General features: G+C 44.2%; 1 protein-coding gene across 10 annotated transcripts in view; it reads right to left on the bottom strand.

Moving 5' to 3' along the window:
* Window positions 1-507: 507 nt before the first annotated feature.
* Znf331 (zinc finger protein 331) overlaps window positions 508-15501 on the bottom strand; it is a 35649-nt gene continuing 20655 nt past the window's right edge. For 2 of the 10 annotated variants that reach the window (XM_074058156.1, XM_074058157.1), the window contains exons 5-9: window positions 11699-11761; window positions 7273-7383; window positions 6866-6947; window positions 5114-5240; window positions 508-3860 (exon numbers count right to left, since the gene is read on the bottom strand). In XM_074058156.1, the coding sequence (XP_073914257.1) occupies window positions 2626-3860; window positions 5114-5240; window positions 6866-6904 (1401 nt within the window). In that variant the 5' untranslated portion in view covers window positions 6905-6947; window positions 7273-7383; window positions 11699-11761 and the 3' untranslated portion in view covers window positions 508-2625. The other 8 variants (XM_074058162.1, XM_074058155.1, XM_074058161.1 and 5 more) reach the window with 8 other exon arrangements.

Here is a 15501-nt window from a genome sequence, read left to right as displayed (position 1 = left end):
ATGTACCCAAGGACAAAGTAGGCCTAGCTGAGATGTGGTCCTAAGCCTGAGGTAATTCAAACATATGCCCTACTTGAGCCCTGTGTCCTTAGCCTACCTCCACAGGACAGCCCTGGGTTCCCAGCACACAGTCCCCATGCTGAAGCTTGTCTCCCTCGCTTTAGTATCTCCCAGGCTACCATGAGCATTCAGACCCTCTCCTCCTGCATAAAGTTTTTTCACTCTTTTGACACTTGGCCTTGAGTTCCATCTATTCCTTCCCAGACTGCTCTTCCAACCCATCCCAGCCCAGTTCCCTGAGCTACAGTTCTCTCTGCCCACATCATAGATACTCTGGGCTCTAGGCCTTTCCCCAAGACAATCCTACCCTCAATCCACACACATCTCAAGATTGCTCGGTTCCACCAAGTCTTTCTGCTCCCCCAACTTTCCCAGGGCTACTTCCCAGGTGGCCTCACCTCCCCACTGTGGACACTCGCTTGGACACCCAATAGTCCAGTTCAAATGTGACTTCTGAAATTTATTATTTATTTTCTTATTTGTAGTTGACAATTATATCACACTTATTTTTCACTTTTTATATTACATTTATGGAGTGCACTGTGATGCTTCAATACATGTATATGGCACAGAATGACTGGACTGAATTCACATACTCACCACCTCACTTATTTTTTGATAAGACATTTGAAATGCTACTTTCTTAGTTATTTTAATTTCAGGCATTCTGGTGACTGTCTGGTGACATCCGTTGTGGTTTTCCTTCACATTTCCTTGATGAGTAATGATGTTGACCATGTTCTCACTCACTCACTCACTGGCCATCTGGTGACCTTCTCTGGGGAGATGTCCCATCTTCTCCCTTTTAGTTGATTTGCTGTTCATTAAGTTGAGGGGCTCTTACACTTCCCATGAGTCCTCTGTTAGGTGCACATAGTGTGAGTATCTTCCAGTCTGTCTTTTGCCTTCTTGCTCCATCTTAGTGGCATTGTTTCATAAACAGACTTTGGACTTTTGATGAGGCCTGACTTAACCTTTTATGTTCAGACCGCACTAAGCAACCACTATCTAACCTAAGATGGTCACGGCAATTTATTACACTTTCTCCTAGAAGTCTGACGCCTTCTGAACTCACTGCCCCCACAGGTGGTCTCGGAATAACTCACTACCAGCAACACTAATGGTAATGATCACAAGGACAATAAGTAACATTTACTGAGCTTACACAGTACTCCAGATACACTCTTCAAGGAGTTTACATGTACCAAACATTTAATTTCCACAATGTAGTTATCCCTATGTACAAACAATGCACATAATGTACATTTTACATATAGACAGTCCCGAATTACAGATGTTTTGACTCACAGTTTTTTCAACATTAAAATGGTGTGAAAGTATACCCAATACAACCACTGATTTTTGAACTTCATGATGATGTAAAAGCATATTCAATACAACCATTGACTTTTGAACTTCACGATGGTTAAAAGCATATCCAATACAACCACTGATTTTTCAACCTCACGATGGTGTAAAAGCATACCCAGTATTTTGAATTTCACAGTGTTAAAGTGTACCCAATATAACCATTGATTTTTGAACCTCATGATGGTGTGAAAGTATACCCAATACAATCACTGATTTTTGAACTTCACGATGGTGCAAAAGCATACTCACAGAACCACTTTTTTTTTTTTTTTTTGCGGTACTGGGGCTTGAACTCAGGGCCTCACGCTTGCTAGGCAGGCGTGTTACCATCTGGGCCACTCCACCAGCCCTTTTTTGTGTTGGGTATTTGAGATAGGGTCTCTCGAACTGTTTGCCTGGGCTAACCTTAAACCTTGATTCTCCTGATCTCTGCTTCTCAAGTAGCTAGGATTACAGGCATGAGCCACCAGAGCCCAGCCTGGAACCACTGATTTTTGAACTTAACAAGGGTATTAAAGAGTACCCATACAACCACTGATTTTTTCACTTTCAGTGTAATATTCAAAAAATTACGAGACGTTTAACATCTTATTATTGGATAGGCTTCATGTTAGAGGATTTTGCTCAACTTAGCCTAACGGGAGTGCTCTGTGCACATTCAAGGTAGGCTAGGTTAAGCTAGGATGTTTGGTTGGTCATGAGTATTAAATGCATTTTTGACTGGTATTTTCAACGTCTGAAGGGAGAACTGAAGTGCGACCCTATGGTACGTGGAGGTGTGTAATGCGCAGGGGCGAAAAGCAGTTTGTGCATGTCTCATAGGGAGTAAGGACGTGGGGTGGTGACAGTGGCAGGGTATATGGCAAGAGTAAAGGCTTTGCCATATGTCACTCTTGCAGGGTTGTTCCTTAGAATGAACACAAAATATGATAAAGATGGAGTAGTATGGTAGGCTTTTGTGCATTCACTCCACAAACCCATTCAGTAAAAATGCCCAAACTGAATATGAGGCAATCAATAAGAAGAGTGACTCCATCCTCCCATTTGCCTCTAGTATGACTTCTGATAGTCCATGAGTGGGAGAATGATCAGTGAAGGTTTTCTTATGTTAAATTAAATCATGGGTTTTTCTCATGTTGAGGAAGGAATGAATGTAGGATAGAGCCCTTGGTATACTTTGTGTTCAGAAGGTTTTCAACTGTTATGAATCTTCAGATGTTCTCTAAGATGGTTTGCATGACTATATACCTTCCCACATTCCTTACATGGGTAGGATTTCACCATGTGTGTTTTCTGATGCTGTGTAAGCTGATGGCCATGACTAAAGGCCTTCCCACAATCCTTGCACTTATAGGGCTTCTCTCCAGTATGAATTCTCTCATGTTTGACAAGGCTCGACCCGTAAATAAAGGCCTTCCCACACTCCTTACATTTATAAGGCGTTTCGCCAGTGTGAATTCTCTCATGCTGAGTGAGGTGATAGCCACAATTGAAGGCCTTCCCGCACTCCGTACACTTATAGGGCTTCTCACCCGTGTGGATTCTCTCATGCTTAACGAGGCTTGAGCCCCAGCGGAAGGCCTTCCCGCATTCCTTGCACTCATGGGGCTTCTCACCGGTGTGAATCTTCTGGTGCTGAGTTAGGTAATTGACTCGAGTGAAGGCCTTCCCACATTCTTGGCATTCGAAGGGTTTCTCCCCTGTGTGGATTCTCTTATGTTGGATGAGACTGGAACCACAAATGAAGGCCTTCCCACAGTCTTTGCACTCATAGGGCTTCTCTCCGCTGTGAATCCTCTTGTGCTGAATAAGTTTGTATAGGCGGCTAAAAGTCTTCCCACAGTCCTTACACTCATAGTCCTTCTCACCAGTGTGGAACCGTTGGTGCTGGGTGAGCTCGTCACCACGTCGGAAGGCCTTCCCGCAGTCTTTGCACTCATAGGGCTTCTCACCAGTGTGAATTCGCTTATGAATGACGAGACTTGAGCCCCAACGGAAGGCCTTCCCACAGTCTTTACACTCATAAGGCTTCTCCCCAGTATGAATTTTCTGGTGCTGAGTGAGCTGATTACCCCAACGAAAGGCCTTCTTACATTCTTTACACTCGTAAGGTTTCTCCCCAGTATGGATTTTCTGATGCTGGCTAAGCTGGTAGCCGCGACTGAAGGCCTTGCCACACTCCTTACATTCATAGGCATGCTCCTTACGCGGCCGATGACGTCGTCTAGGACGTGGGTTTTCCTTATGAGTAGGTATTTTTTCAGGTGTTGTTACTTGGTTGAGATTTTCCTCCTGAGAGCCCTGTGGTTGCTCAGTCTCACTTTGACGCAGCCGTTTAAGGTGACGATATTTACTTTTGCTGCCTAACTTCCTTTTGCGAAAACTCATTTCTAAAGCTAACCCCTTAGGTATAAATGCTGACTCCAAATCTGGAAGAAAAATAATATATTTTGTTTCCCTTAAAGGAAAACCAAACCAAACCTAACCACAAAGCAAAAACGTCTGGCAGAGAATGATACTCCCGGTACCACAACAGTTAGTGAGGAAATACCGCAAGCATTTCTGCTAAAGCCCAATGGGAAAAGGGCACTGTTGGCCTTGTTTCCTGAGAGTTGACACAAGTAAGTAAAAGAAATCAGAGGAAAATCCCAAATGTGAAGATGATACAAGTATACTTTGTTAGCAATGTGATGACATACCTGAAAACCAAGAACATCAAATATAGAAGTGCTGTGAAAAGTAACAATGAAATCCTAATGTTTGTGGTAGCATGAATGACCCTGGATGAATATTAAGTGAAATAAGCCAGGCACAGAAAGACAAATGCTGCATGTCCTCCTTCAAGTGGAAGGTAAAAAATTTGATCTCAAAAGTAGCAGGCAGAATAGCAATTACCAGGGGCTTGGAAGGGAAAGGAGAGGGAGGTAGGGAGAGACTGATGAGGTAGAGAGAGACTGACTAATGGGTATAAAACTACATTAAGATAGGAGGAATAAGTTCCAGTGTTCCATAGTCTAACAGGGGGATGAAAGTTAATTATTGCATATTTCAAAGGCACAAGAGAGTATTTAAATGTTCTGACCATGAAGAAAGGATAAATGCCCTGGGATATAGAACTTTAAGAAAAAAATACAAGCTCAAAAATTATTTTTATTTTTCATTTATTTTGGTGGTACTGGGGATTGAACTCAGGGTCTTGTACTTGCTAGGCACTCTAACACTTGAACTATGCCCCTAGCCCCCTGATTTATTTATTTATTTGAGACAGGGTCTCACTATGTAGCCCAGGCTGGCTTTGAACTCAAGATCCAGCTGCCCCAGCCTTCTAAATGCTGGTGTGACGCATGCCTGGCTTCATTCGGTGTTTAACATACATTTCATGGACTATAACTTTCAACCTCAATTCAGGTACAATGTGCTAAAATGGAACCTGTTCACTTTGATTACAACACAAATTCTGTTTGTCCAGTCCACTCTACGTCACACACAGGCTGGTTTACTTGAGCAAATCAGGGACTATGACAAGATACATCACCAAACACTGTCAACAGCAATTACAAAGCATTCTCTGAGGTCAGGAAGAAGAAATTTAACCAATCTCTTGAAAGATGGTCTGAAAATCACACTGCAGAGCTGATATTCGAGGGAGCAGAGTCTATGTTACTTGAAGCACTCAACTTACCCAGTGAGACCAAGTTACTGTAGTTCTCCAACATCACATCCCAGTATAGGTCCCTCTGGGCAGAGTTCAGACAGGCCCACTCCTCCTGAGAGAAGTCTATGGCCACATCTGAGAATGACAACGAACCCTGAAAACATAAACCCACATGCTCCTGATGAGATGACAGGAAAGAACTTTGGGATGAAGGGAAGATACAGTGGTTACCCCTTGCACCCAATGAAGACAAATGAGTACATGATGGGGTACAACACTGCTGTATTCTGAAGAACTGTACTGCTGCATAGAAAATGACCTGTGCTCTGTCATTGCCAAAGATTCGAACCTGCCAGGGAAGAGGACAAAACAATTCAAGCTTTCCTTTCCTTTTTTTGGTGATACTGAACTTGAACTCAAGTCCTTGTGCTTGCTAGGCAGGCATTCTACCACTTGAGCCACAACTCCAATTCCAGAGCCTTCTTCTTGTTCACAAGCAGAGTTTGATAGTGCCTGCCTTTTAAATTCCCAGTGGTTGACTCTCTTTTTGAGTCACGGTTCTGCTGTGAAGTCCAGGCTAGCCTTGAGCTTGACTCCTACTGTGTCAGCCTCCCAGCGCTGGTCTTACAGATATTCACCATCACATATGACTTTCATCTTTCTGTCTCTCTCTCTGTACTTGGGATTGAACCTAGGACCCTGAACTTTCTAGGCAAGCGCTCCACCACTTGAGCCATGCCCAAACCACATCATCATTTTTTTTTTTTTAACCCTGAGATTTTTTTGCTTGTGATATCTTTTCTTTTCTTTTTATGCAGTACTGGGGCTTAAACTCAGGGTCTACACCTTGAGCCATTCCACCAGCCCTTTTTTGTGATGGGTGTTTTCAGATAGTTTTGTAAACTATTCGCCTGGGGCTGGTTTTGAATTGTGATACTCCTGATTTCTGCCTCCTGATACATTTTATTTTAGAAGACAGGGGTTGTATGTTTGAAGTTTTCAAATCTCAAGCATTTAAAGAAGTCTTCCTTTTGCAGTGAGAAAAGCTTTAAAAAAAATATTTCTTCATAAAGACCAGACAGATTCAAGTCTGTTATAGTCATACACCTAGGCTAAATGACACAGTTGAGGTCTTCCCCAATTCTAGGGGCGTATACTCTACACTTCTGCACTGGAAGGTACTGGTCACTATCTACTACCTTTTGTTGTCCTTGTTCCTGATGTAGAAGATACCAGTGTCAAATGACTGAGAATCATATGGAGGTCTGGCAGGTCCATTCAGTGACAAAATGTATCCCTCATTTTCCCTGCCCAAAGTGTGATCTCTGTCCATAGGCCCTAATCATAGCCCTAGTATCTAATTTGGTGCAATTCTAAAAGCCTCACAGAGCTTGCATCTCATCACATATTAAGACCAACAGATATGAACATTCCCTCCTATCTATCCACAAAACAGCCTCAGTGGAGAATCTTTTCTCTTGAGGTCAAATGGTACCAATGTATCTAACATGACTTAACATTTGCCTCAACAGACTTTGTTCCTTCGTTGCTCTAACCCTACTCTGGAGACAAACTGGAGCATGGAGGAGAGTGAATAATTTGTTCAATGACTGAGCAAATAGCCAAAACTGTGTAGACACAGTGCAATAGGGGTTTATCCTTCATTGGAGTAGGGCGAACGGGGAATCCAGTGAAGTTTGCTGAGGTCTGTGGCTTTGGATAATTCACTGCACTAGCCACAGACTTGTCACATTTCAAGGAGGAAAGAAACACACTTACATGGGCCATAGTTCTAGAACGCAAGACTTTATCAGTCATCTTGGCGTTTCCTCTTCAGAAAACACACAATCCAAAATATCAGCTACAAGAAGAAAGAGACATTTAGGTCAAATGTACTTGGATTTGCAAATGACTCGATATGACCTTCAAGCTCCTGTATCCTTGCTCCCATGTCCCCCCCACCCCACCATATACTCTGACACTTCTGATCTAGAGGACTGTGGAACAACAAAATTCTCCTAGAAACCTGGGGAGGCCTTAGACACTAGCACGAGGATTTCGAGGATTTCTGGCCAGCTCCCCGCTGGGGAAATGTGGGGGAGGAGGTTGAGATGTAGTAAAGAATTTGGCCTTGCCCGAAAAAGTCTGGCTTTTGCCATGATTTGGAGAGGTAACATATGTCATACCTGGTTGGAATGCTTTTCTTTGTTTCAGGTGGGGGCTGACCACGCTGGAAAGATCAAACTGGTGATTCAGGGTGAAGGTCTTGGGTCACAAAGTGTCAGTCGACCTGGAGACTGAGATTACCCATACAGACGATCCATCAATTATGCCTATGTGCTGAAGCCCCTAACGATATTGAAGGTCAAAGCTTGAGTGATACAAGGGAGGGGTGAGGATAGGTAAGACACCTAAAAAACTAGACAGCATTTTTTGCCCTCAATGCAGAGAAACTAAAGCAGATAATTTAAAGCAACTGAAGCCAATAGGAAAAGGGGACCAGGAACTAGAGAAAAGGTTAGATCAAAAAGAATTAACCTAGAAGGTAACACACACGCACAGGAAATTAATGTGAGTCAACTCCCTGAACAGCTATCCTTATCTCAACTAGCAAAAACCCTTGTTCCTTCCTATTATTGCTTATACACTCTCTTCAACAAAATTAGAGATAAGGGCAAAATAGTTTCTGCCTGGTATATCTCAGTTATAAGTGAGATAATCTATCAAAAACATGCAATAATATACAATGATTAATCTAAGTTTGCCGTTGTATGGGAGATCGAGAACATTATACATCCATTTAAGTTTTGTATTGTTTTGGTGATGCTGGGGGTCACAGTAGGGCCTTTCACATGCTAAGCAAATGTTCTACCACTGAGCCACATTCCAAGGCCCCCTCAAGGCTACCTCCCCCCCCCTTTTTTTTCCTCCTTTTATCATTTTTACATTTACTTACATGTGTATACATTGTTTGTGCCCACTTCCTCCCCCACTCCCCAGTTCTGGGCAGAATCTGTTCTACCCTCTTCTCTGATTTTGTTGAAGAGACAACATAAGAGATAATAAGAAAGACACAGCGTTTTTGCTAGTTTGGGATAAAGATAGCTCTTCAGAGGTTCCCAGCATTGCTTCCAGGCACTTGTGTATTGCAACCCACATGGTTTATCACTACCAGACCTCTTTGCTACTTCTTGGTCCCCTTCCCTGCTATTTTAAGATTACTTTATTCACTCCTCAACAGGGAACACATCAACCACATTCAAGTTTCAGGTTTCCTTTCCTTTCCGTATTTCTCCCATGCAAGTTTTCACCTTAGTGTATGACCTATGTCCAATAATATTACTGCATATGTTTTGGGTCTATAATCTGCATATGAGGGAGAGTATGTGATTTTTGGCCTTCTGAGCCTGACTGACTTCGCTTAAGATGATGTTCTCTAGTTCCATCCATTTACTAGCAAATGACAAAATTCCACTGTGTATAAACACCACATTTTATTAATCCATTCATCAGTAGTGGAGCACCTTGGCTGTTTCCATAGCTTGGCTATTGTGAGCAGTACTGCAATAAAGCTACTCCCTCCTCACCTTTTTGAGACAAATTCTTGCTATACAGTTCAGGTTGTCCTCAAACTTGTTGCTATCCTTCCACCTTAGCCTCCTGAGTGCTGAGATTATTGGTGTGTACCACCATGCCTGGCTCCCTTTAAAATTTTGTTTTTTGTTTTGGCAATGCTGGGGATTGAACTCGGGGCCTCAAGCTTGCTAGGCAAGTGCTCTACCACTTGAGCCACACCCCCAGATCTTTTACTTTTAGTTCATACTTTAGATAGGGTCTCTCAATTTTGTTCAGGCTGGCCTTAGACCTCAATCATCTTTCCAACACTTCCAGAGTAGCTGGGATTACAGGGTGTGCGTCACTATGCCTGGAGGTTTTTCTGTTTTTGGTGGGATTGGGGTTTGAACTCAGGCTTCATGCTTGCAAAGCAGGCACTCTATCACATGAGGCTCACCTCCAGTCCATTTTGCTCTGGTTATTTGAGATAGGGTTCTCGTGAACTATCTGCCTGAGCTGGCCTTGAACTGCAGTCCTTCCAATCTCAGCCTTCCATGTAGCTAGGATTACAGGCGTGAGCTACCGTGGCTTGTGATGTAAGGTCTCAGTAATTTGTCTGGGTTGGCTTTGAACCTATCTCTGCTTCCTGAGTACCTGGGATTACAGGCAGGGATTACCTGCTCCTTTTTTTCTCCTTGAGACAGGGTCTTACTATGTAGCCCAGACTGGTCTTGAACTTGTGATTCTCCTTGCCTCAGTCTCCTGGCTGCTGGTATCACAGGCCTGCACCACTATTCTATGGCCAGCTCTCCCTGTTTTTCTTATGCTAAAGTTTGTGCTGATCAAACCTGTTGTGTATACAATCAACATTAACTTGAAGCTTTCAGAGCTGAATCTTAAGAGTGATTTTTTTGGATGGGACTGAGTTTGAACTCAGGGCTTTGTGCTTGCTTAGGCTGGTCTTGAACCAAATCCTCTAGATCTCAGCCTCCCAAGTAACTAGACTACAGTTGTGAGTCACCAGTACCTGGCTAAGAACTACTTAAACGTTAGCAAAAAAAGATTCTATGTCATGTGAAGGAGAAAATGCTACCTCTCTACACGTAACCAATCAAGCTTAGAGACTCTAATCTCAGAAGATGCTAATTTGAAAACAGGAGCAAAAGGTTGTGTCTGGTATTCTATGGGATATGGGAGACATGAAATTTTTAAACTGTTGCCATCTTTTTCTTTTAACTTGAAAATGTTACACAGTCCATATTTGTTACTTGCATATATATATATATCTTACAGATATTATTTCCAGTCCTTATCTGTAAAGTACCTAGTGAAACTGCAGTAATCATCAGGAAATACTGTCATATTCTACGAAAGAAACATTAACATCCTAGAAAATCTGATTATCTAAGAATCTTTTAAATCATTTGTTGCCATGGATTACTGTCAAATGGCATATTTGGAATCCTACAAGGTAAATACATGAGAGAGATTTCAAAGTATGAGAAAGATCACACCCTCTGACCCCCCAGCCTTCCACCATGCACACAGGTATAATGTGACCCATGACTGGGTTAGATTCCTTTTATTTTTTTGTGGTGCTGGGGATGAATCTAGGGCCCTGTGCAAGCTAGGCAAGTGCTCTACCAGTAAGCCAGATCCCCAGGCTCTTCTAAATTGAAATCCTACCCCAAGTAATGGTACTAGCAGTGGGGGCCTTTGAGTGGTGATTGGGTCATCAAACAAGATATAGTCTTCATGAATGACATCAGTGCCCTCATAAAGAAGATCCCTTTCTATCATAACAGGACACAGCAGCAGAGGGCAGTCTGCAACCTGAAGGGGGCCTCACAAGAATCTGATGGTGCTGTTACCCTCTTCTTGGCCTTCCAGCCCCCAGAACTGTGAGAAATAAATGTTTGTTTTAGCTGTTCAGTCTGTGGTATAGCTGCATGAATTAAGACAAGACAAAATTAAGGAGTGTGTGCAGAGGATAGAAGAGAGTCCAAATTCTCTCAATAAGGGCTCAATAAATGTGGCCACTCTCCTCTTCTCCTTCATTGAATAATCAAGATGTCACTGGATTAACTGTCACAATAAATGAATTTCTTAACATCTGCATGCATACTATTATTTATAACTCTTAGTATTGCTTAACATTTTGTCACTGCACTTCCTCCTCTCATGGTTACCTTTAAAGTTCCCTGGTATGAATGTGATATAATTTACTTACCCATTTCAATCATCTTGAACACTTAATTACAGTCAAAGTAATAATCTGTGTTTTCATACCAACAGGTCTTAGTCATTTTGGGGCAGTACAACCTTCTTTTTTTGTGGGACTAGGGTTTGAACTCAGGGTTTCATGATTGCAAAGCAGGTACTCTACCACTTGAGCCGTGTTTCTAGTCCATTTTGCTATGGCTATTTTAGAGATGGGTGGGTGGGTGGGGGTCTTGAGAACTATTTGCCCTAGCTGGCCTTGAACCGTGATCCTCCTGATGTCTGCTTCCCAGGTTAGAATTACAAGTATAAGCCACCAGCACCCAGCTAGCACAATCTTCTTAATGCCATGAAATTATAGAATCTCTCCTCAGAGGAAAAAAAAAAAAACAGTCCCCAAAAAACAAACCACACTGACAAACATTATTATATAATAATATATACATTACTGCAGTATAATAAACTTATTGTGTAAGTATGTATAGAATTTACCTCAAAAAGCATTAAATGGACTTAAAGGAAAGATTTCAGGTTAAGGATTCCTATACTAGACTACTTGAGGTTCATTTTGTAAACCTCTCAGTACCCATCAGTTACCTTCATGTTTGTTGCTCATGATGTATAAACACAAAGCAACCACAGTTAGTCTTTTTCTGAGCACTTACAGTCTAGGGAGGCTGCTACATGGGGTTTAATATATTCATGCTTTATATCCTCATCACAACCCTATTTGCAGAAAGCTCAAAAAGGTAGGAAGAGGAAGGGGTAGGACTGAAATGCTGGTAGTCTACATCTCTGTAAGTAGAAACCACCCAATTAAAAGAAAAAGAAACTCACTTGAATCTTAATTTAGGATGTGTAACAGTTCTTCCTACTGAGAATGAGGTCTCTTCAGCTGGCCTGGGGGAGAGAGGATAATGAGACACAATGGACCACACGCTATATCAGAAAATACACTTGGAGGCACAGCTGTACCCACCACAGAAAAAACCAGAAACAAGAGGGCTCTGGATCTGAAACAGGTTCTGAAATATGTACCTGCCCTCTTCCCTACCTGTGATGTCAGGGACCTCTCCCCCCGAGTTCTGCTGAGGCCACCTTCCATCACTGAGGTAGCCTGCCTGGCTCTGAAACTGTCACCTTGTGACCCTGTTTTTGTCCTCCGTGGTCACTTCCACTACAGGGCTCGGGCTGTGACGTCCCCTGGAGATGCCCGCTCTCGGCAGGTACCGCTGGGTTGGCAGGGGAGACAGAGAAGCAGCAGAGACGCGGGAACTGCAGCTTACAGGCACTTTCACACACTTGTGCCCACCCGAGAGCCACGCATTCACAGCCGCACTGACCCGCGCCCACCAGCCTCACCACGCAGCGCCACTGGGGAGTCTCCTCGGTTCCCGCCCTCCGCGAAGCGGGAATCTCCCGTGCCACCTGTGGCGCCCACGAGGACCGCGCCTCCCAGCCACACTTCGCGGATGCCCACGCGGTCCGGGCTGCACACACCTGTGTCGCAGTTATGGAAGGATGCGGTGGTCAGCCCCACAGCCGCGAGCAAGTGCGTCAGAGTTAGGGCTCTCCTGCGACCCCGGGCCCCCCTGCTTACCTTGCTGCGCAGTTGAGACAACAGCAGGCTGCGCCAACGACGGATGCTCGCTAAGCCGCCCCCAGGGCCCCAGTGACTAAACTGGCACACATGCGTCACCGTTACCGGGACAGGGCCCGGCCGCGTCAGTGCTGCCCACCCACTCCTTCGCAACAGTGTCACGCGCGGTTCCCTCTACCCCGACCCAGGACAACGCGCATGCGCACACTACTTCTGCCGAAGAAGCGACCCGGGCACCAGAGCAGCACACGCAGACATGCGCGCGCACATGCCTCGAACGCGCACACTCCAATTTCTGTCCTGAGCTTCACCTAGAGCATGACGCACCAGCAATCTCTGTGAGCCCCCTCAACCCACAGCATGTCGCCCCCGCTGGCAAGCCAACAGCTCCGGTACCCCGCTCTCCCCTGACGTCAGAAGGGGCCCAAGGATGAGCAGAACGCGGCTGTATCCATGGAAACTAGAGACTGAACAACCATGTCCCAGCATGCACCGTGCCACAACGGCCGAGCCTAGAGGCCTCTGGGAAACGTAGTCCAAGCTGCTTCACAGGCTGGGCCTGGGGTCTGCACGTGAGATCCGGTGAGGGGGGTCGTGGTCTTGTGAACATCACGCTCCCTGCATGCAGCCCTGGCCGAGTGACCAGTCTGCATCGTCCAAACGTGACTGCTTTTCGATGTCTAGTTGGGGGCGCTAGACAGCGCCTGCCAGGTGCACAGAGCTATATTGAGTCCACATGTGTGTGTGTACACGTGAAGTCAGCGATGGGAGGTAGGAGGACCGAAGGCGCCCATTTGTCAACTGCACCTCCGCGTCCGCCTATGGGTTTCTCTTGGATCAAGAGTCCAACACGCTGAGCACCAGGATGAGATGCCCGGTCTGGACTGTACTTGTTCCTGAACAATTCGGCATAATGACGACGTACACAGCATTGCAACGTATTAGGTACTAATTCTGGTATCCACCAGGGTCCTGGCACCCATTTACCTAGGATATGGGCTGGGGGGCGGCTCTGTTCCTGTTTTAGCGACAGCCAACTTAACATACGTAAGCCTGTATCATCTTTTAAATTTATTAAAATGCAGTTCGTTTCTCAAAAGACAGAGCATTTCTTTGATGTTACTTCTGTGTGTGCATCCTTGACTTGTGGAGAATACTCAGAATATGGCAACTTTGGGTTGATCTGCTGATTGACTTTCCTGTCACTTGGCGATGCCTAAAGCAACGATCTGGCATCTATGTGTGCCCACACTGTGCAGCTGACTTCAAAAGTCCCAGGCCAGGGCCTGCAGACACTGAGCTATCTCCATGCTGGGAATGGACTGAGGATGTCATTCTGAACTTGAGATGGCCTTCAGAAGAGCTGTCACCCTGCCTGCTAAGTCTGCATTTGTGTTGATCACATTAGATAAAACGCATGAGGAGTGAGATTTGGAGAAGGTCCGTTCATGTCCACATAGCCTGTGTTCAACACTTGGTCAGGACCTGACACATGTGCGTGGTGAGAACCATGTTCCTTCCCAGCACCTCTTGGTCAGCACTGGGAATCTGCCTGGTCTCCACTGGTGGCTGCCTGGAGCTGCTTCTGTTCAGAGTCCTGGCTGGATTGCAGACAACATAACAGCACAGCTATGCCTCTTGCACTGTTCTCTCCCACCAGGAAGTAACATCCACCAGGCCTGGCAGGTTGTGGGCACTGAGCAGGGTTGGATTTTGAGTCAATATTTTATGTTTTGAAAATTATCCCAAGAAAGTAAGTATAGTAGTTTACAAACATATGCCTAAGGATTTTATTTTCTTTTTGGTGGTACTGGGGTTTGAACTAAGGCCTCACACTTGTAGGCAGGTGCTCCACCACATGAGCTACTCTGCCACCTCTGCTTTGTGTTGGATATTTTCGAGATACGGTCTTGAAACTATGTGCCCGGGGTTGGCTTCCAGCTTCGATCCTCCTGAGTAGCTACAATTACAGGCATAAGCCACTGGGGCCCTGCTGCCTAAGCATGTTTAGTGAATATATTTTGTTCAGTCAAAGTCTGTCTTTCTCTTTTGTGTGTGTTACTTGGGTTTGACCTTAGGGCCTACATCTTGAACCACTCCAGCAGCCCATTTTTAAAAAAAAATTTTTTTTTTTTTTCAAGATAGGGTCTCTTGAACTGTTTGCCCTGGCTGGCTTTGAACCATGATCCTCCTGATCTCTGCTTCCTGAGTAGCTAGGATTACAGGCGTGAGCCACCAGTCAAAGTTTTTCTTTTGGAAATTATTTATCAATACTTACTGAGATGGATCTTCCTTATGTTGCTTCAGGCTGTCCTTGAACTCCTGGACTCAAGTAATCTTCCTGCCTTTGCCCTCCCTGAGTAATTGGGGCTGTAAGCACCTACCATGTACACCTAGAACTTCCTTTTAAATTAAGAGAATTATAGATAATATGTAGCTGTAAGAAATAATACTGAGAGGTCCTATGGATCTTTCACCCATTTATGCCCATTGGTATTATAATGTAATATCATATCTAAGACTATAACATTGATATAATTCATTGATCTCATCCAGATTCTCTAGTGTATATTAAAAAAAGAAAAACAAAACCCCAGAAAACATCTTACGGTAGGGGTCAGGGACAGAATAAATAATGGCCTGATACGTAGTGACACAGAATACGTTTACAAACAATGACATTCCTTTTTTTCCCCTGAGACAAGGTCTTCCTATGTAGCCCAGGTTAGCTTCAAACTTGCCATCCTCCTGCTTTAGCCTCTTGAGTGCTGGGATTACAGACTTATACTACCATATCTAGCTCAAGAAGGTCTGTTTTAAAAAGATATTTAAGTAACTTGGGTGAAATGTCTTGGTGAAATTAGAACCACAGGCTCTGATTTTCACATGTGAACCTGAGTTCTGATGGTTACTAACTTCACAGTGAGTTTCCTCATTAGTAAAATTACAGTGCAGATCCTTATGAGCTATTGAGATAATCTACATAAACACTCAGAATATGTCACAATTATTTACTACAAATTAGCTGTTGCTATTAAAC

The sequence above is a fragment of the Castor canadensis genome, chromosome 16 (genome assembly GCF_047511655.1).
Source record: "Castor canadensis chromosome 16, mCasCan1.hap1v2, whole genome shotgun sequence".
NCBI classification, from domain to species: Eukaryota; Metazoa; Chordata; class Mammalia; order Rodentia; family Castoridae; genus Castor; species Castor canadensis.
The sequence above is the reverse complement of the archived record's forward strand: the minus strand, read 5'-3'. Positions and strand labels throughout refer to the sequence as shown.